This window comes from Podarcis melisellensis (assembly GCF_964234715.1).
Source record: "Podarcis melisellensis genome assembly, chromosome: 6".
Taxonomy (NCBI): Eukaryota; Metazoa; Chordata; class Lepidosauria; order Squamata; family Lacertidae; genus Podarcis; species Podarcis melisellensis.
Window position 1 is genome coordinate 2,397,371 of NC_138538.1, and position 22,279 is coordinate 2,419,649.

General features: G+C 47.9%; 1 protein-coding gene across 4 annotated transcripts in view; it reads right to left on the reverse strand.

Moving 5' to 3' along the window:
* Positions 1 to 345: 345 nt before the first annotated feature.
* Positions 346 to 22,279, reverse strand: part of EFCAB8 (EF-hand calcium binding domain 8) — a 67,061-nt gene continuing 45,127 nt past the window's right edge. For 2 of the 4 annotated variants that reach the window (XM_081916652.1, XM_081916654.1), the window contains exons 18-28: positions 21,687 to 21,894; positions 19,850 to 20,011; positions 19,092 to 19,200; positions 17,885 to 18,018; positions 16,325 to 16,546; positions 13,467 to 13,631; positions 12,447 to 12,615; positions 10,656 to 10,788; positions 7,881 to 8,079; positions 6,385 to 6,483; positions 346 to 741 (exon numbers count right to left, since the gene is read on the reverse strand). In XM_081916652.1, coding sequence (XP_081772778.1) covers positions 529 to 741; positions 6,385 to 6,483; positions 7,881 to 8,079; positions 10,656 to 10,788; positions 12,447 to 12,615; positions 13,467 to 13,631; positions 16,325 to 16,546; positions 17,885 to 18,018; positions 19,092 to 19,200; positions 19,850 to 20,011; positions 21,687 to 21,894 — 1,813 coding nt within the window. In that variant the 3' untranslated portion in view covers positions 346 to 528. Of the gene's footprint in view, positions 742 to 6,384; positions 6,484 to 7,880; positions 8,080 to 10,655; positions 10,789 to 12,446; positions 12,616 to 13,435; positions 13,632 to 16,324; positions 16,547 to 17,884; positions 18,023 to 19,091; positions 19,201 to 19,849; positions 20,012 to 21,686; positions 21,895 to 22,279 lie in introns of those variants that run through there. The other 2 variants (XM_081916653.1, XR_014169677.1) reach the window with 2 other exon arrangements.

The window sequence follows — 22,279 nt, forward strand, 5'->3', positions numbered from 1 at the left end:
TCCTATGGGAAACCGTGCTTCGCAAGACGAAAAACTCGCAAGACGAAAAGACTTGCGGAACGAATTAATTTCGTCTTGCGAGGCACCACTGTATTATTATTATTATTATTATGGCAGACATTTTCACAACTTGGGGTCGTTTTGATAGCTTAGGGTAAGCTTGGAAGTCACGGGGGCGGGGCGCCAATGTCACCCCCCTCAGCAATCTGCCCCCACCGCACCACCCTGCATGGAACATGCTCCACAGCCTTCTATATCGAAGCGTATCATCTGTTTGTCACCAGAACCCTCCATTGCAGAGAGCTCCCCACCCCATACCTCACAGGGAAAAGAACAAGCCACAAATTTCCAACAAATTGTTTATTTCAAAGGGTCGGACACATCCAATGCCAGCTTCTAGGAGGATCTGGAAATCGGGGGGAGCCGAAGACGGGAGAGGGCCTCGAATCACTCCCGGGCGCCCCAAGCCAACAGCGGCCCTTGGGACGAGAAAGCCGCTGCCTTGCACCTTGGAGCGCTTGCCGCAACTCATTCCTTGGGCTCCATAACTCGCTTGCGCAACAGGAAGCTCTTGAGGGTGGGCTTGACGACGCCTTTGAGGGTTGCCCAGCGCTTGGCTCTCCGGGTTGCCCGGTGCTCTATCGCGGCCTGGGTCTGCAGGGACTCGGTCACCAGGTCCGGGGTGTACGCCTGGAACATGGGCTGGAGGTCTGTGTACTGGATGCATCGGTAGATACGAGGCTGTAGGGAGCCAAGAGAGGAGGACTCAGTCAGGGAGCCCAAGAGAGCCCTGTGGATCTCCAACCCCGTTTTAGCCCAAAGTAGAGACATCACCTTGCCAACAAAGGTCCATACAGTAAAAGCTATGGTCTTCCCAGTAGTGATGTACGGAAGTGAGAGCTGGACCATCAAGAAGGCTGAACGCCGAAGAATGGATGCTTTTGAATTCTGGTGCTGGAGGAGACTCTGGAGAGTCCCATGGACTGCAAGAAGATCAAACGCATCTATTCTGAAGGAAATCAGCCCTGAGTACTCACTGGAAGGACAGATCGTGAAGCTGAGGCTCCAGTACTTTGGCCACCTCATGAGAAGAGAAGACTCCCTGGAAAAGACCCTGATGTTGGGAAAGATGGAGGGCACAAGGAGAAGGGGACGACAGAGGATGAGATGGTTGGATAGTGTTTTCGAAGCTACAAACATGAGTCTGACCAAACTGCGGGAGGCAGTGGAGGACAGAGGTGCCTGGTGTGCTCTGGTCTAGGGGGTCACGAAGAGGCGGGCACCACTAAACGACTAAACAACAACAAGTGTTTTCTCCCCTTCTTTTTATTTCATTCTTTGTTTTTAAAAATTCCATCAGTTTATTTTTGCACGAGCCAAAGGCCATAACGATTTCATTGCAATTTTGCAGTACAGCAACCTAAAAACTTACAATTACAATTCAGCTGTAATGATTAAGTAAAAAGAAAAGAAAGGTTGAAAATTAAATGAAAACTAAGGGTGAGGATTTGCTGAACTAATAATCAGAACTGGAATACAAAAAGGGGAGGTATGAGGAAGTCTGGGAAGTAAGTTGTAAGAAAATAAGGGAATGAAATTTTACTTGTTTTTTAAATTGTTTTTAGGTTTGTATTTTCTTTATATTTGTTATTTTTCGTGTTTGTGTTTTGTTTTTATTACTGTTTTTTTTGTATACCCTTTGAAATTTTAATAAATATCATTTAAAAAAAATAAAAACTTACAATTAATTGTATTTCAATTAATTGACTGTGATTTGATGTAAACTGTGCTATTTTTACTGTTGTTAGCTGCTCTGAGCCCGGCTTTGGCTGGGGAGGGCGGGATATAAATAAATAAAAATTATCATTATTATTATTAAATAATATAATTAGTGATTATATATATATATATATATATATATATATATATGCTTTCGTAGATTTTCACGGGTACAGGAATGCAGGTTTTGGTGTCCTCGGGTGTCTTCCCGTGTAAAAGTTGGGGTGTCTATGCGACGTTTCGACGAGGTCTCACTCGTCATCTTCAGGCTGGTGCTTTCGGCTTCTTGTTACTGGAACAGAGCAGGATCTCAGTGTTTGAGTTCCTATAAATACTGTTGAGGGGGTGTGGTGTATAGCCTCCAATGTTCTGGGCAGAGAGGAAGTTCCCAGGCTAGTGTGCCTTTTCTTCTTTTGTTCCTTAATTACTTGAGGGATATCTTGAGTGATTTCTTGAGTGATATCCTGAGTACCACTTAGGTGGGTCATTAGGTGTGGATTAGTTGCTAAAGTCTTTGTGTCTTGACCTCTTGAACTTTGTGAAGAGTTTTTCTGAGAAGATGGCTGTACTGCACTTAGTTGTGCTCTGGCTTGGCTTCGTGTATAGGGGCGAGCTGTGGTTTTGTGGCCTGTGTCAGCCAGATCTGTGTAGGGATTGCAGGGGGGTGCAGCATCCGGAGGTGCCACCATGGTTTGGCTACTGGATGGTGTCTGTAATTTATCTGTGGAGAGGGTCTGGGTTTGGGTCTGGTGTGGTTGATTGGTGATGGCGTTCTGTGTGCCTCTGGATCTGGTGTCAGTTTTTGTGGGGAGGGCTAATTTCCAGATGTCTGGCAAGCGGGATTAATTGCCAATGGATACCAGCAAAACAGGGTTACGAAGCTAATCCAAAAAGAAACACCCCCCAAAAACCAAGACACAGAAGAAAACAATGGCATGGCCCTCCTTCCTTATATCAAGGGCACTACAGATAAAATTAGCAAAATCCTCCATAAACACAATATCAAAACAGCCTTTTGCACCAACCAAAAAATAGCCAATATCCTCAGAAACCCCAAGGATAAAATCCAGTTGGAAAACCAAGGGGTCTATGAAATACCCTGCAAAGTCTGCCCAGCCACGTACATTGGACAAACAAACAGACGAATAAATGCACGTATCGCAGAACACAAGAATGCCGTCAAAAAAGAAGAAAAAACTTCCTCTCTTTTCCAACACGTGAAAGAAACAGGACACGAAATTAATTTTGCAGATTCCAAATTGCTCTTTAACATGGAACATCACCACAAGAGAATAATCATGGAAGCCATCGAGATAGAGAAACACCCTCACAACATGAACAAGCGTGACGACACATCCCGCTTGCCAGACATCTGGAAATTAGCCCTCCCCACAAAAACTGACACCAGATCCAGAGGCACACAGAACGCCATCACCAATCAACCACACCAGACCCAAACCCAGACCCTCTCCACAGATAAATTACAGACACCATCCAGTAGCCAAACCATGGTGGCACCTCCGGATGCTGCACCCCCCTGCAATCCCTACACAGATCTGGCTGACACAGGCCACAAAACCACAGCTCGCCCCTATACACGAAGCCAAGCCAGAGCACAACTAAGTGCAGTACAGCCATCTTCTCAGAAAAACTCTTCACAAAGTTCAAGAGGTCAAGACACAAAGACTTTAGCAACTAATCCACACCTAATGACCCACCTAAGTGGTACTCAGGATATCACTCAAGAAATCACTCAAGATATCCCTCAAGTAATTAAGGAACAAAAGAAGAAAAGGCACACTAGCCTGGGAACTTCCTCTCTGCCCAGAACATTGGAGGCTATACACCACACCCCCTCAACAGTATTTATAGGAACTCAAACACTGAGATCCTGCTCTGTTCCAGTAACAAGAAGCCGAAAGCACCAGCCTGAAGATGACGAGTGAGACCTCGTCGAAACGTCGCCTAGACACCCCAACTTTTACACGGGAAGACACCCGAGGACACCAAAACCTGCATATATATATATATATATATATATTCATCAGTAATATGAGGGGGTGGAAGCAGGGTTGTCATCAACAAGCTCAAACCTAGCTCAGCTTCTGGTTAAACCTCAGAATCTCTGAAGCAACTTATGGCAATACAAGGTGATTCATAATGAAGTATACAGTTTCCAGATGCTGTAAGACAGTAACAGGCGACGACATGGACCACAACTGTAAACCATGAGGGAGATGTACTCATAAATTTGTGTTCCGCTACTGAGGGAAGTGACGTAGGCAATAGCGCATGTGTCACATGACTAGTGAGGCAAAATGGCTGCGTCTGCAGTGGAGAGGGAATTTTGTGTTCTTGAATTTTGTGTTCTTGAATTTTGACTAGTCAGGCAAAATGGCTGCGTCTGCAGTGCACAGGGAATTTTGTGTTCTTGAATTTAGCAAAACGGAATCTGTAACTGTTGTGTGACGGCATTTTAGATCGCGATTCGGGGGGAAAACCTCCAAGCAGAAAATGTATCTAGGATTGGCATAAGAAGTTTGAAACTACAGGCTGTTTGTGCAAACTTAGAAGTCCTGGACGACCATGTATATTGGAAGAAGTCATCAATAGTGTTTGCACTGCAATTCAATGAAGTCCAGGAAAATCAACGCGTAGGGTGAGTCGTGTTTAGGCAGAAATGGATTACCGATTCGATGTGTGTCATGTGACAAAGGCTGCACACATAGAACATCTGTGACTGTTTCTAAAAAAAACAATTTTAAACATTTCCCTACAATTCTGTTACAGGTAACATAAGATATATTACAGTCTTCTTTTTTTATAGTGCGTTGAAATTGTATACCTCATTATAATTCACCCTGTATTATCCAACTGTCCCATTCCTTCCTTCCTTCCTTCCTTCCTTCCTTCCTTCCTTCCTTCCTTCCTTCCTTCCTTCCTTCCTTCCTTCCCTCCCTCCCTCCCTCCCTCCCTCCCTCCCTCCCTCCCTCCCTCCCTCCCTCCTTCCTTCCTTTCTTTCTTTCTTTCTTTCTTTCTTTCTGGCTGCCAGTGCATAAACAGCCACTTTATGTGCCACAAAGCTATTAGGGTCACTCAAAGCAAACTGAACCTTTTCTGCAGAGTTTACCCATTTCCGTGCTTGGGAAATAAATCTCTCTCTCATTCTTTATTGCATGCAAATAGTGCAAGTATGGGAAACAGCAGGTTAAGCAACAAAGGAAACAGTAATGCGGAATTGTGGAAGGGGACCAGAGCATCAAACCGGCATATCAATTTGCAGTCACAGCTCACTGACTGCAGATACCCCCAGTGAAGAATGAGAAGCCATTGTTGTTCTTGTTTAGTCGTGTCTGGCTCTTCGTGATGCCAGGCCCCCCTGTCTTCCACTGCCTCCCGCAGTTTGGTCAAACTCATGCTGGTAGCTTCGAGAACACTGTCCCACCATCTCGTCCTCTGTCGTCCCCTTCTCCTTGTGCCCTCCATCTTTCACAGCATCAGGGTCTTTTCCAGGGAGTCTTCTCTTCTCCTGAGGTGGCCAAAGTCTTGGAGCCTCAGCTTCAGGATCTGTCCTTCCAGTGAGCACTCAGGGCTGATTTCCTTCAGAATGGAGAGGTTGGATCTTCTTGCAGTCCATGGGACTCTCCAGAGTCTCCTCTAGCACCAGAATTCAAAAGCATCCATTCTTCGGCAATCAGCCTTCTTTATGGTCCAGCTCTCACTTCCGTACATCACGTCATTTTGGACTCACAGCTGTCCATGGAGGCGCAGGTCAATTCTGTATCCAGGGTAGCTGTCTACCAACTCCACCTGGTACGCAGGCTGAGACCCTACCTGCCCGCGGACTGTCTTGCCAGAGTGGTGCATGCTCTAGTTATCTCCCGCTTGGACTACTGCAATGCACTCTACGTAGGGCTACCTTTGAAGGTGACTCGGAAACTACAACTAATCCAGAATGCGGCAGCCAGACTGGTGACTGGGGGCGGCCGCCGAGACCACATAACACCGGTCTTGAAAGATCTACATTGGCTCCCAGTATGTTTCCAAGCACAATTCAAAGTGCTGGTGTTGACCTTTAAAGCCCTAAACGGCCTCGGCCCAGTATACCTAAAGGAACCTCTCCACCCTCATCGTTCTGCCCGGATACTGAGGTCCAGCGCCGAGGGCCTTCTGGCAGTTCCCTCATTGTGAGAAGCAAAGCTACAGGGAACCAGGCAGAGGGCCTTCTTGATAGTGGCGCCCGCCCTGTGGAACGCCCTCCTAACCGATGTCAAAGCGATAAACAACTACCTGACATTCAGAAGACATCTTAAGGCAGCCCTGTTCAGGGAGGTTTTTAATGTGTAATATTTTAGTGTATTTTTGGTTTCTATGGAAGCCGCCCAGAGTGGCTGGGGAAACCCAGCCAGATGGGCGGGGTACAAACAATAAATTATTATTAAATTATTATTTTTACTACTGGGAAAACCATAGCTTAAACCATATGACTTTTTCTTTAGGACGTCGCTATTTTCATCGGAGACATGTTGGAGGGCATGGGGTTATGTGAGCTCCCTACCACCCCTTCACCCCGCCGACTCTCATCTTCTCCTGGAGCTCACTTACCTGGTCCTTGTGGGCTACGTAGGCCTTCATTTCCGGGAGCTGCTTCAAGACGGGGCGCGGAAACTTTTGCTTGTAGGCGCTGCCCAGGATATCGCTCTTCTGCGCTCACCGAGGGATTTAAGGCAGAGAAGTCGCTTAGCTGGGCCCTCCTCCCTTCCCCTGCCTCTGGCTCCCCTCCCATGGGCTACCCAATGGTCCCACCTGCCTTTCCCGTCCCTGCCCTGCCCTGCATGCCTTGGAGCCATAGAACCGCAGAGTTGGAAGGGACCCCCAAAGGCCATCCAGACCAACCCTGGCAATGCAGGAGCGACAACTAAAGCATCCCTGGCAGGTGACTATCCAACCTCTGCTTTGAAAATGCCGACGGAGGAGAGCCCACCACCTTCCACCTTCCACCTTTTGAATTAATTTTAGAATGAATTGATTTTAGAATGCATTTCCATTAATTGATTGTGATTTTATGTAAACTGTGTTACTTTTATTGTTGTTAGCCGCTCTGAGCCCGGCTTCGGCTGGGGAGGGCAGAATATAAATAAAATTTTATTTATTAATATTATTATTATTATTATTATTACTTCAAGCGAGTACGTTCTGCTGTTGAATAACTTGTAGCATCAGAAAGCTCTTCCTAACGCTTGGGCTGGAATCTCCTTTCTGCGAGATAGCCAGCGTCAGATAACCAACGTGCTTAAGTCCCATTACTGCACGAAAGGGTTACTACCATAGAGCAGCCGTTCTCAAAGGGTGTGACGTGCCACCCTGGCGTGGCAAGTGTGGATGGCAAGTGTGGCAGGAAGATTCAAGGGCAATCAAAGAAACATCTAAACATTTCAGTATAGTACAGTATCAATTAAAAAAAAATGATTTGTAAAAAAATATATAGAATAACTTTCTGACCACAAGAACTGTTCGGCAGTGCAACAGATTCCCTCAGAGGGTGGTAGGCTTCATTCGAAGGTTTTAAACAAAGATTTAAACAAACCTGCCACGGATGCTGTAGTTGTGAATCCTGCATTGCAGGGGGTTGGTCTAGATGACCCCCAGGGGCCCCTTCCAACTCTTCAGTTCTATGTCACATCAAGGCCTTCATCTGGAAGCCCCATCCAGCCCTGTTAGTTGCAAGTTTCAGTGGGTAGATGGCACTGACTGACGTTCTAGCGCTCATTGGCTGGGCGAAGCCAGGGGGAAAGGGGGGCAGCTGCTGCCCCCCATCAAGTAAATAAATATAAAAACTTAACTAAAAGTGGAAATAATCAGAATATTTGAAATTAAAATGCTCAGGCCACTCGGATGCTACTGTGGCGCCTTCTAGCGATGCCACTGACAACCCGACTGAGAGATAGGCGTGGATTCCGCCAACTGACCCATCGCGTCGCAGGCAGCTCGGTTCTGGAACAGGACAAACAGGTACCCTGCCCTCTCCCATGTGCTCTGGCCACTTTTTAGACAGCAGATGACCCGCCCCGCCCCACCAAGAAGCAAGAGATCTTCCTCACCAGCTTCCCATACTCTTCCCACTGCTGATAAGAGGCCTCAATTTGCTCGTCTGTGATCTGGATGATTCGCGTCTCTTTATGCATCATTTCCTGCATCTTGCTGGCAGCGTCGTGGGACGACTTGACGTGCAGGAAATCCATCAGCATGGACTGCTGCCTCCTCTGCTGGCTCAGCGTCTGCACGATGTTGCGGGTGCTCCTGCAAGCAGGAACGGGGCGGGGGGGGAGAGAAATAATGACCCTGGTGCATGCAAACAAGCACCTTCTCCATGCGCCTCTGTGAGAGGTCCCTCGGTGGCAGCACCAGAACAGGGCCGTTTCTGTGGTGGCTCCTCACTTGTGGGATGCTTTGACACCTTTGTTACCTGTCTTTAGGCACCAGGGGAAAACATTCCTCTTCAACCAGGCCTTTAACTGTTAATCCCAGACCCTCCAAGTGTCCCTATTTCCCAGAACCCATCCTGCTTTCTGATTTGTGTGGGATGTGATCCATTGGTACAGTCAAATGCAACATTCCCTTCATGTGACCTGGGAGTTGGGCATAGGCCGGGCTGACTCCATAAAAAAGCCAAGTCACGAAGCCGCTTTCTCAGTTCAGTCTAGTTTAGTCTTGCAGTTTTGTCTTCTTGTCGTCTTGAAGTTATCTTGTTCTCTCTCTTGCCGCCTTGATGCTCTCCTGCAGCCATTTTGTATTCTCTTAATGTAATTTTGCTGTCTGCTGGCTCTCAGCCAGCAGCACATGAGTTCAGTATCCCTACTGTATGAGATGAACTCACACTGCTTCTTGATGTAACTACCAAGTAAAGCCTGCCTTTCAGGAATCAAATTGTGGACTGAAATGTGAGTAAACTTCTTGTTACGGTGGACCCTCAGGTTACGTTTAGGTAATGTAACTTTCGGTTTGTACCTCTTAAAAATGGGGCGAGGGTGGCGTTGTGGGTTAAACCACAGAGCCTAGGACTTGCCGATCAGAAGGTCAGCGATTCGAATCTCCGTGACGGGGTGAGCTCCCATTGCTCGGTCCCTGCTCCTGCCAACCTAGCAGTTCGAAAGCACGTAATAGTGCAAGTAGATAAATAGGTACTGCTCCGGCGGGAAGGTAAACGGCGTTTCCGTGCGCTGCTCTGGTTCACTAGAAGCGGCTTAGTAATGCTGGCCACATGACCTGGAAGCTGTACCCCAGCTCCCTCGGCCAGTAAAGCGAGATGAGCACCGCAACCCCAGAGTCGGCCACAACTGGACCTAATGTTCAGGGGTCCCCTTTACCTCTTAATTGGAAAATCCACCGCTTATGGTCGCGGTGTGTGGCTTCGGCTGCAGGGTGCGTTAGAGCCGTGAGCGGACTCAAGCCTCTTTGTTCCCGACACAGCACCGGCAGCCAGGAGGTCAGATTACGGCGAGTTATCAATGCTCCGCTGGACCTCCGGAGTGTGCGGATAGATATCGATCTGGCCCTTGATCGATAGGGCCGCGACTTCAGACAGCTTTACGATCCCAATCAATCACTTACAGCGGTCCGGCACGCTTCCTCCCAAGCTGCGCAATAACTCCTGCTGTCTCTTCTCAGTCACGGCTTTTAGCAGAGTAGAACACAGCGTGTAAAGCAGTCTTGCTCTTTGTAAGCACACATAGACAGATTCGTCTATTTACAGCTCTTTATTAAAACATTACAGCATCAAAGTCCGTCACTGCTGGCAGCCATTGCTGCAAACATGTCTCCCTCTCAGATACACAGAGGGAACATCCTTCTCCCCTCAGAGTCACAGGGGAACTAAACAAAACAGGGAATAGTTCCGCCCAGCTTCTAAAGCTTCTGTCTCCGCCCAGCTGTAAGCTGACGTCAGCAGGTGACACACACCAGGGAATTTAACCAGTTAAGTTCTGAACTATAACACCCCCCCTTGTGTCCCTGCGTGATACCTGTGCAACATCTTCAGTAACACCTTGTGAGATCAATTCCTTCCCCAATGCCTTGTGCCCTCCCTTGGCAAACCTGTTTGGCATTTGTGGAATCACCTCACAACTCTCAGAATCGCACTGTGCGAAACTTACCCACGCACCTGTGGCCTGGTACCTCTCTGGTGGGATACCCTTAGTTGTGCGACTGGACCTCCTAGGCACAAACTCAGGTGTTCCCTCTGACTCATCCTCACCATCAGGTGTGACCTCTGCATCACGGGATTCTCCTTCTGACTTAAAGCGTCTTCGAATCCTCTCCATCACACTCACAGGAGAACTAGGCTCACTTTTGGGCAGTCTCTTAACAACTTGTGGAGATGCCACATCATGCTCTTGACCCTGGTCAGTGACCTGGTCGTCATCAGCAGCCTCAGCCTCTTCTTCCGCCTCATCAGAACTGTCTTCTGGATCAGAGAGACATTCTGAGAGAACATCACGCCTGACAGGAGTCCCCAATATTCCGTGGGGATTTTTCGGGGGGCGCCTAGCCCTGGCACTCACCCCCAAAGCCCTGACAGCCTGGACCGTGTCCTTCCTTAATAGGACGGCACAGAACTCGCCGCCATTTCCCTTGGCAGCGGACCGGAAGTCCCAAGCTTCCCACAATTTGATCCCGGAATGTCTCGCTTTTCCTTAGGACATCCCTTTTTTCACTGGAGAAATGTTGGAGGGGATGCTGTTTCTAGCAGCAACTAGATGCTGTGTTCTCCATAGCGCTCGGGGGGGCACTATTTTCCGTGCTGCAGGTGCAAGATTGCAGCAAAGGGGCCCCTCCACTGCAGGGCCAAGAAAAGGCGTCCGCCTCTGTTTACTCACTCCCAGTGGGGCTGCCGGCCTTCGTTCAGGACCTTCAGGGTCTGCAGGGAGCCTGTTCGGCGGATGTCCTCAGGCACTTCTGCCGTCATCATGGACTGCAATTCCAGCCTCCACACCGCCTGCCCAAACGTCCCTGCGAGAGAAGCACCTAATCTGAGCACCCTCACTTTTGCCAGATCACAACCCATAAGCCAAAGCAGAACACACACACTAGACACTGCATTTTGGTACTGGCTGCAAAATTCAGCGCCTCGGGAAATCTCAGCCTGGTGTTATTTTTAGCCAGTTTCCAGCCCCTAATGGCGATGGAAAATAGACCAAGGTTTCGAGAGAAGCTTAGAACTTGCCCCTAGTGATATATCCCTGAGGGCAAATTAGAGTCTGAGCACAACTTACAGTGGTGAAAGGGAGGCTGCCCTACATAGCAGGTTGGCCATTTGCCTAGCTAGCTGAAGACAGTTTGCAATCTAAGAAAACATATGCAAACTTAGTCAGAGAATCCAGCCGTTCTCAGGGCAGAAGCAGGATTGCCTTGCTGTGGAAAGTGCCAAAGGGGTGTGTGTCAAGGGTCCTATCATAAAATCATGGAGTTGGAAGAGACCCGGAGGTCCAGCTCCGAGGGCCTTCTGGTGGTTCCCTCGCTGCGAGAAGCCAAGTTACAAGGAACCAGGCAGAGGGCCTTCTTGGCAGTGGCGCCCGCCCTGTGGAACGCCCTCCCACCAGATGTCAAAGAGAAAAATAACTACCAGACTTTTAGAAGACATCTGAAGGCAGCCCTGTTCAGGGAAGCTTTTAATGTTTAATAGGCTATTGTATTTTAATATTTTGTTGGAAGCCGGCCAGAGTGACTGGGGAAACCCAGCCGGATGGGCGGGGTATAAATAATAAATTATTATTATTATTATTATTATTATTATTATTATTATTACCCCCTGCGATGCAGGAATATCAACCAGATCATGCATGGCAGATGAGCACACACCCCACCTTATAAAGACTAGGGCTAGGACTATCCAAATGCGATTTTGGTTTTAAACGCAGTGTAAGGTAGTCTCTGTGGGAGTATATTTTATTCAGTTATGGGGTATCAGAGTTTTTAGGGGGTCAACCAGGCTGGGATAGCTGGGATAGCAGGCTTGTTGGTTTTTAAAAGTCTGGTGTAGATTTTTTCAATTTTGTTGTTCTGTATGGGACAATGACAATAAAGATTATCATATCGTAAATTACTTTGATAAAATACATATTTTTTATGTGCAAATGACTTTAGATACCTATCAGGTCCACACATTACCATATAGCATATATTCAAGACAAAAAACAGCAACAATTTGTTGTTGACAAAGGACAGCTGGACATAGAAAGGGCCCCATTACCTTCAGGAGCTGAGAGCCTCATCGTACCTGAATCCGGCCCTGATTCAAAGTGCAGAGAAGAAAACTCCCTGGGCCTCCAGGAATCACTCACTGTCAGAGATGGGGTCCTCAGGCCTGGGCCCTAAATGTGGCCTTCCCAAGCCTTCTATCTGGCCCCTGAAAACTTCCCCAGGCCACACACCTTCCTCCCACCCCAGAGCTACAGGCACATCGACGTGGTGCAGGTTTGGAGATGTGGGCAGTTCCTTTTCTTTCCGCTGCCTGACTGCAGCAGCTCAGGGCGAATGGACTTCCGGCATTGCAGCAAATTGGACTGGATGACCCTTGGGGTCCTTCCCCATGATTCCGTCGCTCTGCTCCCCTGCCCCGGACCAGCCTCCTGGTCTCCCACGACACCATCCGAGAGAAAATGTCTCACCCACGTGTCTCCCCGAGAGCATCCAGAGCTTGATTGTGCTGTCGTGGCTGGAAGTGAGAATCACCCTGAATCTCTCCACGTATTTGATGCTGCCCACGTTCTTCAGGTGTCCCCTCCAGGAGCTCAGGCAGACGGGGGGAATCAGAGAGGTGAACCAGCCCTCGTGTTCCTGCCGCAGAAATTTAAAGAGGCCCCTGTTACACCGGATGCTGAAGCCTGTCGTCAGGAAGGCGGCAGACCTAAACGGCCTCGGTCCAGCATACCTGAAGGAGCGTCTCCACCCCCATCGTTCTGCCCAGACACCGAGGTCCAGCGCCAAGGGCCTTCTGGCAGTTCCCTCATTGCGAGAAGCGAGGTTACAGGGAACCAGACAGAGGGCCTTCTTGGTGGTGGCGCCCGCCCTGTGGAACTTCCTCCCACCAGATGTCAAAGAGAAAAATAACTACCAGACTTTTAGAAGACATCTGAAGGCAGCCCTGTTTAGTGAAGCTTTTAATGTTTGACGTATTACGGTATTTTAATATTTTGTTGGAAGCCACCCAGAGTGGCTGGGGAAGCCCAGCCAGGTGGGTGGGGTATAAATAATAGATAATTATTATTATATTATTAATAATAATATTGAGTGCTGTATTGCTTTTAACACTCGATTGGAAGCAGCCCAGAGTGGCTGGGGAAACTCAGCCAGATGGGCGGGGTATAATTAATAAATTGTTGTTGTTGTTGTTGTTGCTGGGAATGGTTCCTGGTTAGGAAGGAAATCTTGTGGGGTGAGGGAGGACCCTTCTGAGTCTTGTGGGAGATGGGCTAAAAGCTACCAAAACTTGCAGAATTTATGTCTGGGATGCATGAGTTAAAGGAGTGTTCTGGGGTCAGATGGCGAAGCAGAATTAACAATAAAATGGAGAAAGGTGTCGTTATTAAATAATCACACAATCCAACGTGTGCCAAGTTGCCCAAACGCTTCCTCTCACGCAGTCCCGTTGGTACACCTCTCTGGAAAAAGGATGTCACGCCTCTAACCTCTTCGGTTATACCAGAGGAACTGAAGTCCGAAGGAATTCTGCAGTAATCGGGGATTAAGCCGCGAAAAGCGTTCTGGCTCGACTGCGGGAGATTCTCATCGCTAATCTCTGACTCAGGGTCTATCTCCCCTCTCGGTGTGCAGTAATTCATGATATCCCAGATCTAGGAAAGGGGGAGGGAATGGTATCAGAGGAGCCTGACTCGGGATCTTTCCATTCCAGGGGTGCCTCCAGCCTTCTCGGTATGTTGCAGGAGAGATTCAAGAATATGCCAGAACTTTAGGCTTGCGCAGCTAAAAGTGGATAAAAAGGCCTCTGTTGCCCTAATGCAAAAAAATCGGCTTTTTAAAAAAAAGAATAGGACTGTTTGCGGTCTGCAAACAGGGAAATGTATTGGGAAATGTGCAAAGAACAAGAGGCTAACAGAGTGAACAGTGTGAACACCCTGCAAGAAAATCCAGAGGAATGGTAAAAAATAAAAAAGAGCAAATATAATGCAAATAAATAATTGTTTTGAAACTGCATCAGGAGGAAGAGCAGGATACGAAATACAGTCGTACCTCAAAAGTCGAACGGAATCTGTTCCTGAAGTCCGTTCGACTTCCAAAACGTTCAGAAACCAAGGCACGGCTTCCAATTAGTTTCCGATTATGCGGGTGCACCAGAAACAATAGCGGAAGCAACACCAGACATTCAGCTTCCCAAAAAAGTTCAAAAACCGGAACACTCACTCACGTTTCTCGATCATTCAGGAGCTGGAAGATTCGACTCCCAAGGCTTTTGGGAGCCAAGGTACGACTGTATTTCAAAAAGCAGCTTGCAAATAATGAAAGTGCATCGTTAAAATGCACAGCAATTAACATGCACAATGAAAACAATCCCATTAAAATAGAAATGTCTACGGTGCGCTTTGCTCGCTCCCTGTCTGGAGCGCATTCACATGACTCAGCAAGCAAATTGTGGCGGCCTTGTGTTTCCCGCTTGGCTCTGCCACCCTTCTCACAGCGCAGAACGTCTGGCATTTTCAAAAAGGGCAGAGCGACTGTGCAATAGCCACAGGCACGACCCCCCTTGGTGCAAGCCACCTTCCTCTCATTTTCCACAGGGGACATTCAGAGGGTGGAGCCATGGCCAGTACCTGAGCAAACATTTCATATCCTGCGAACTGCCTTCACAAGGTTACAGTGACGGGGGGGGGGAAGTATTTGATCTCCTGCTAAATTTGCCTGTTTGCCCTCTGACGAAGAAATGACCAGTCCATAATTTTAATGGTAGGTTTTATTGTAGCTGTGAGAGACACAGGAAAAAAACCCTGAAACCCAGAAGACAAAAGTCAGAGATTGGAGAGTATTATAATGAGTGAAATAAGTATTTGATCCCTTTGCAAAAGATGACTTAGTACTTGGTGGCAAAACCCTTGTTGGCAGTTACAGAGGTCAGAAGTTTCTTGCAGGTGGCCACCAGGTTTGCACACATCTCAGGAGGTATTTTGTCATTTCTGGTCATTTCTTCGTCAGAGGGCTAACGGGCAAATTGAGCAGGTGATCAAATACTTCCCTCCCCCTTCACTGTATATACCTGGGCAGCTGTGTCACGCACAGAAACCCAGTGGCATAGCGAGTGGGGAGGGCAGCAGGGGCCGGGGCCCCGGGCACATTTTGAGGAGGGGGCAGGAATGGCTGCCAGCACCCAGAGCATGGAGGAACGAGCTCCATTAGCCCCAACCCCATGAGGCATTGTGGCCAAGGGAGCTCATTTCTCCCTCGGCATGCCAGGTGGGCAAGGCTGGGCTGCCTCTGTGGACTCCTTCACCCTCTGGGCCCCACCCACTGTGGGTTCATGCAACGCCCCTGCAGGAACCCATAGGGAAGCTGTGGGACTGGAGGCAACAACAGCACCGTGGAGTTTGGGAGCAGAGGAAGAACAAGGAGAATTTGATTCTATTCACATTTAAAGGCAAACCTACTTAATTCACACCATGCAAACCCAAAACAGAACCATCCTTTGAGATTCGCACTCCTCCGAATTGTCTGAATTTGCAGTTCTCTGTGTAGGAGATGAAGAAATAACCATTTGGGCTTCAGGTCCCACCAGCCTCAGGCATCACGGCTGCGATGGGAGTTACTGGGAGATCTGCATTGGCTCCCAGTATGTTTCCGAGCACAATTCAAAGTGTTGGTGCTGACCTTTAAAACCCTAAACGGCCTCGGTCCAGGATACCTGAAGGAGCGTCTCCACCCCCATTGTTCTGCCCGGACACTGAGGTCCAGTGCCAAGGGCCTTCTGGCGGTTCCCTTGCTGCAAGAAGCCAAGTTACAGGGAACCAGGCAGAGGGCCTTCTTGGTGGTGGCGTCCACCCTGTGGAACGCCCTCCCACCAGATGTCAAAGAGAAAAACTACTACCAGACTTTTAGAAGACATCTGAAGGCAGCCCTGTTTAGTGAAGCTTTTAATGTTTGATGCATTACTTTATTTTAACACTGATTTTAACACTGGGAGCTGCCCAGCAGTGGCGTAGCGTGGGGGGTGCAGGGGGGGCCGGCCGCACCAGGCGCAACATCTGGGGGTTAGGGGGCGCAAATCCACGGGTTAGAGGGTGCAAATCCATGGGTTAGGGGGCGCAAATTACTTGCCTTGCCCTGGGTGCTGACAACCCACGCTACGCCACTGCTGCCCAGAGTGGCTGGGGAAATTCAGCCAGATGGGTGGGGTATAAATAATAATGCTGTTGTTACAGTCCAGAACATCTGGAGGGCACCGAGGCAAACAGGCAGCCAGGAGTTGGAGGTACCATGCCCAGAATATGGAACCATTGACCGCCTAGTCCCTAATGCAAAGGGAAGTGGGAGCACCGACCTTCAAGTAGCCCAAGGAATCCCCAGTGAAGAGGACTAGATTCTTGTCATCCGTGCTCATGGAACAGACCACGGTATCCTGGGCATGTCCGTGGCCTCCTCGGAATTTGCCCAGCATCCCTCCTTTGCCGCCGAACGTCCAAGCGTAGATGTTCCCGTCGGAGCAGCTGGTCAGCAAAATGGCTGTGTGAGAGTCTCGCTCGCGAGCTTTCAGAAAGAGAATCTAGAAAGGCAAACACGGGTAAAGCGAGAGACCTTTCAGAATCGCAGTGACTGCGGGGGTTTTCCCAGTGTGATGCTTTGCAGAGGATGTGGTCCAAAACTGCCCACATCCTTGACCACACTGGATGTGGCCGATGGGAGTGATAGTTCACAGGATCTGGCGGGCACCAGGTGGTTGGTAATTGGTCTGAGGGAGGGGCCCAGTTCTTTGGCTAACACCCTCTTGGAAGCTGCTAGGAAAACTTCTCCAGCTGTGAGTGCACAGGGTTGGACCTTGGAACCCATTGCAACTCTGCGATTCCATGTGACAGTGCCATACAATGGCGGCAGCCAATGAGAACCGTAAGTGTGGAGCTCATTCCTGCACCGTGCGAAATATTCTCACCGTTATTGGACACGGCAGGCGTCAATATGGATGACGCCTGAAGCAACGAGAGCAATTGCATCTTATCATCATTGCCCAGTGCTTCCATCTGCTTCCAGTTTGACAGCTCTATTGCTGCCCTCGTTGTAAACCTTCCCTTCCTTGATCTCGCCATACATCTCAATCTCAAATTTATGTGGCTTTTCGGCAATAATAATAATAATAATAATAATAATAATAATTTATTTATACCCCACCGCTCTGGCTGGGCTTCCAACAAAATATTAAAATACCGTAATGCATCAAACACTAAAAGCTTCCCTAAATGGGGCTGCCTTCAGATGTCTTCTAAAAGTCTGGTAGTTGTTTATCTCTTTGACATCTGGTGAGAGGGCGTTCCACAGGGCGGGTGCCACCACCAAGAAGGCCCCCTGCCTGGTTTGGATTTGATATCCCGCCTTTCACTCCCTTTAGTCTCAAAGCGGCTAACATTCTCCTTTCCCTTCCTCCCCCACAACAAACACTCTGTGAGGTGAGTGGGGCTGAGAGACTTCAGAGAAGTGTGACTGGCCCAAGGTCACCCAGCAGCTGCAGGTGGAGGAGCGGAGACGCGAACCCGGTTCCCCAGATTACGAGTCTAGCGCTCTTAACCACTACACCACACTACACCACCAGAAGGCCCTTGGCGCTGGACCTCAGTGTCAGGGTAGAACGATGGGGATGGAGACGCTCCTTCAGGTTACGAACACTCCATTCAGAGTGAAAAGAAGCATTTAGCAGATGAAGCATTTAGAAGACTGTGATGCACTCTGGGAAAATGGCAATCCCACGTTGATAGAAAAATTTATTCCCTTGAGTAAAGAAACGAGTGCAGAAAGGAGCGCTATTAAAAATAGGAGTTTGCGCACGGCTGCTCTTGGCCGAACCCAGACCCCATGCTACTGTACCCATGGCAGAGGAACCGGCGGCACTAACCTTCTCTACACCAACCCGGCTGGCGATGACTTCTTCCTGCCATGTAGGGGTCTCGGCCTTCGGTGAGCCGGTCTCAGGGGCTGCGTGAGCATGAGAACCAGCAGCAGTCTTGTCGCTTCCTTCGGGTTCCCAGGCTGCCTGCAAAGTCGAGAGAAACATCATCAGACTTTTTCTAAGAAGGTCCGCTAGTGCTCCGGCCTGGCTGCTTGTGAAGACATCTCAAATCCGCAGCATGTGCCTCACCAGGGACCATTGGTGCAGATTTTATAGATTCCACCACATACAGGGTCAACCCTGTTGCACCCTGCCAAGATCATAAAAGTGATATTGGGCTGTTATTAATTTTATTAATTTATTTGCATTGCGTTTCTCTCCTTCCTTTGATGTTCTTAAGCAGAGGTTGAATGGCCATCTGTCAAAGACACTTTAGCTGAGATTCCTAAATGACCCGTGGGGGTCCCTTCGAATGCTACAGTTCTATGATACCATGAAATTAGAATTCTTCAATGGAAATCTAGCCATGGGAAGAGTAATTAATCAGCTGAAAATAAAGAAGGCAGACGAGAGGAAGGAATCTTGAGGTTAAAAAAAGCCACTGACAGCAAAACCAAAAAACAGCTGCAGACTCACACACACTCATGCTTAAGATCTTTAAGGACCAATAGTAAATACAGTGGATGCTTGGGTTGCAAACGTGATCCATGCGGGATGCATGTTCGCAACCCACAGCGTTCGCAACCCGCGTCTGCTCATCTGCGCATGCGCGGGTTGCGATTCAGCACTTCTGCGCATGCGCAAAGTACGATTTAGCGCTTCTGCACATGCACAACTGCCGAAACCTGGAAGTAACCCATTCTGGTACTTCCGGGTTTCGGCAGTCCACAACCCGAAAAAATGCAACCTGAAGCAGCTGTAACCCGAGGTATGACTGTATACAAGAAGCCAGAGGTGGAGAAGACAATTGGGGGTTGCACAATGCACATAGGTCTGGCTCCAGGCCAAGATAGGAAGCACACTGAGAAGGGAAGGGTGTCTAAGAGAGAAAGACCTGCCTGGGTTCCCTGTCTTCAGGCACAAGCCGGCAGCATAATGCACCATGCCATGTGCTCACCAACACTTTGCACATTAGCCGAGCAGAGAAAAGCAGGACTGCCCACTCCTCTTGCCCCCCACATCAGCCCCAAGGAGGTCCCCCACCAAAAAAAACCTACCTGGGGCTTCATGATGTGGCTTCCGGGAACAGATGTAGCTGGGCGCATGATGCGGTTTCCGGGCATGGCTGAAGCCGGGCGCCTCTGGGGGATAGGAGATGTCACCTGGTGCGACAAAAGAAGAACAGCAGGTGAAATTAATGGACTGCGCAGAATTGGATAAAATGACAGGAAGGATTTGAAACCTGCGGGACCAGAGATTCACAGAAGAAATTTACGAATTATTTGAAGAGCAACTGTAATCAACAAATTACGCCAGTAGGACTACAAGAAGGAGGAATTTATGAAATATTGCAAAGAAGAGAAAGAGGAGAGATATTAGTTATGAGATTTAAATGTAATAGTGAAAGTAAGAAATGTAAATTAAGTGGGAAAGATTGAAAAACTTTCAGATGTGATTGATGGAAGTCAAAAAAATTGTACAGTGGTACCTTGGGATGCGAGCGGGATCCGTTCCGGAGCCCTGTCCGCATCCTGAAGCGAACGTAAGACGCAATTGCGCAAATTGCGCAGGTCGCTTTTCGCCGCTTCCGTGCATGCGCGTGACATCATTTTTCTCGTCTGCGCATGCGCGAGCGGCAAAACCCAGAAGTAATGCGCTCCGTGACTTCTGGGTCGCCACGGAGCGCAACCCGAAAATATTTAAGCTGAAGCGTATTCATCCCGAGGTATGACTGTATAAGATATAACAGTATGTTTAATAATTGCTGAAAACGATATGTTTAAAAACATATATATATATGAGAGATGTCACCTGGTGAGTCTTCGCGCTGGCCGGCCGCTGAGGGATGGCAGTTTTGAAGGCGGTGGCCTTTCTTGAGCAGGCAAAGCACTTCTTCATCGCCTGCCGATGGTTACAACCTGTCTTCTTGGGGCCCTTGTTCAGCAAGGGGATGTCTGGATCCGAGGAAAACTCCTAGAAAAGGGGACGCCGTTTCCACTTCAGCGCAAACAGGCGCAACACTCATCCCACCGCCCTCACCCCCAAATATTGAAGCATGGGAGCAGGCCAGGCCAGCTGTTCTCCCTCGGAAGAGGTGGGCTTGAGCTCCTCTTGGCAAAGGGATGTTGTGTTTCTTCCCACCATCAGGAAAGCCCACTTTGGGTCAACAGGTGGACTTTTAAACGGTTGGTGTGAGAGAGCATCTTGCCAGATACATCCCCACACCATGGGAAAAGAAATTTCATTTTGGAAAGGGGCCTTCAAGATTTCCAATGTTAGAAAGATTAGAAATCCAAACGGAATAGTAGAAGCAATTGTACGGATTTTGTTACTTTTTTGTCACTATTAAATAATCTCTATTTACACATTAAAAACTACACATAGTCACACACATTGTTCTGTTACGAAAGAAAAAGAATGTACACAAGGAGAAAATAGAAAAGAAAAACAAGAAAAAAGATGGGGGAAAATAGAAAGTTTAACTAAAAGTCTTATCAACGACATGCAGGTTTTTAGGAATTACAAACCATTGTCAAAATTCTTTTAAACATATAAATCTAATAAGAATTCCTTTTATCTTCACCTTATTGATTTCTCCTCACTACTCTTACTCTCTTATCTGTGCCTATTCTCTGGTTTTATTCCCTAATTTGTTTAATGACTTCCTTCTACCACTATGCGGTTCCTACGTTCTCATCTCTTAGACTTTCTGTGTCCTTTCCTGTTCTGCGGGAACCTTTTCTCTGATCTGTGTGGAATTTAGTCTATGCTCAACCAAGAGCAATCATTGGAAACATACGACATCATGTAATTTTAAAAAACATCCCATTCTTTTAAAATTTTATTTCTCGAAGTTCTTACTGATTCTGTTAGTTTCGCTAGTTCAAGATATTCACATAGCTTTAGATGCCATTCTTCTCTTCCAATATTTTGCTACAAGAATCCTGGCGGCCGTAATGGCATAAAGAAAAACTCTTTTATTAACCTTTGGGATGTTTGTTGTAAAAAAACCCAATAAAAATAATTCTGGTGTTTTTGTCAGTGTGTATTTTAACATTTTCTTTGATTCATCATATATCATGTCCCAAAATGATTTAATTTTGGGACACGTCCACCACATGTGGGAAAAGTTTCCGTTTTCATGCTGACACCTCCAACACTTGCTGCTGTTTTATTTTTTTATTTTTTTGTTAATCTTTCCCAATTTTGATGGAGTCAAATACCACCTGTATACCATCTTCATAAAGTTTCCTTTAATCAGGTAGCATCTCAGGTCCCATGGGAATGAGAGACCAGGGCACTTCAGGAGATATTCTGAGCCCAGGGATTGGTCTTCGGCACCAGAAAGTAAATGAGCTCAAGTGGAATAAACCATTTTGTTATTACTAAACAACTGGGAGTCGGACGCTCTTGCTGATCTCCAGCAAACCTGGCACCCAGAGATCTACCTTCTTCTGCAAACCTCTCAAATCTGTTTCGTGGGGCATTTTCCTTGAGCAAAACTGCAAGCAGCCGGCAGTGGCAGATGGAAAAGGCTACTGCTCTCTGGAGTGTGAGGTTTCGCTCCTCCGCAGCCCCAGGGAAATGCCAACCGCCTTGGGAATTTGCAAAAGAGAGTCTTTGTGGCGTATGGGGCTTTGATCGTTACCCTTTGGGGAGCAAGGATCAAGGGGCTCTCGGATGCGTTGAATCGGCAGAATGCCTGTCCAGAGTGGACGCTCCACAGGACAATGTCTCCGTTGCAGGATGCGGTTGCCAAAAGATTCTTGCCGTAGCTGTCCATGCACGAGATGTCGTCGGAGTGGTACGACTTCCAGTGCTTGCATTCGATCACTTTCTCGTCTTCCTTGTTGTCTCTGGTTAGGAGAAATTAAGTAGCCCGATCGTAGCTGTCCAGGGAGAGGAGAGGGGCAGGAGGCAGTATCCTCCCCTTACATCACAGAAAGGGGGGGGGAGCCAATAATAATAATAATAATAATAATAATAATAATAATAATAATAATAATTTATTATTTATACCCCAGCCACTCTGGGTGGCCTCCAACAGAATATCAAAACACAATAACCTATTAAACATTAAAAGCTTCCCTAAACAGGGCTGCCTTCAGATGTCTTCTAAAAGCCTGGTAGTTGTTTTTCTCTTTGACATCTGGTGGGAGGGCGTTCCACAGGGCTGGTGACACAACTGAGAAGGCCCTCTGTCTGGTTCCCTGTAACTTGGCTTCTCGCAGTGAGGGAACC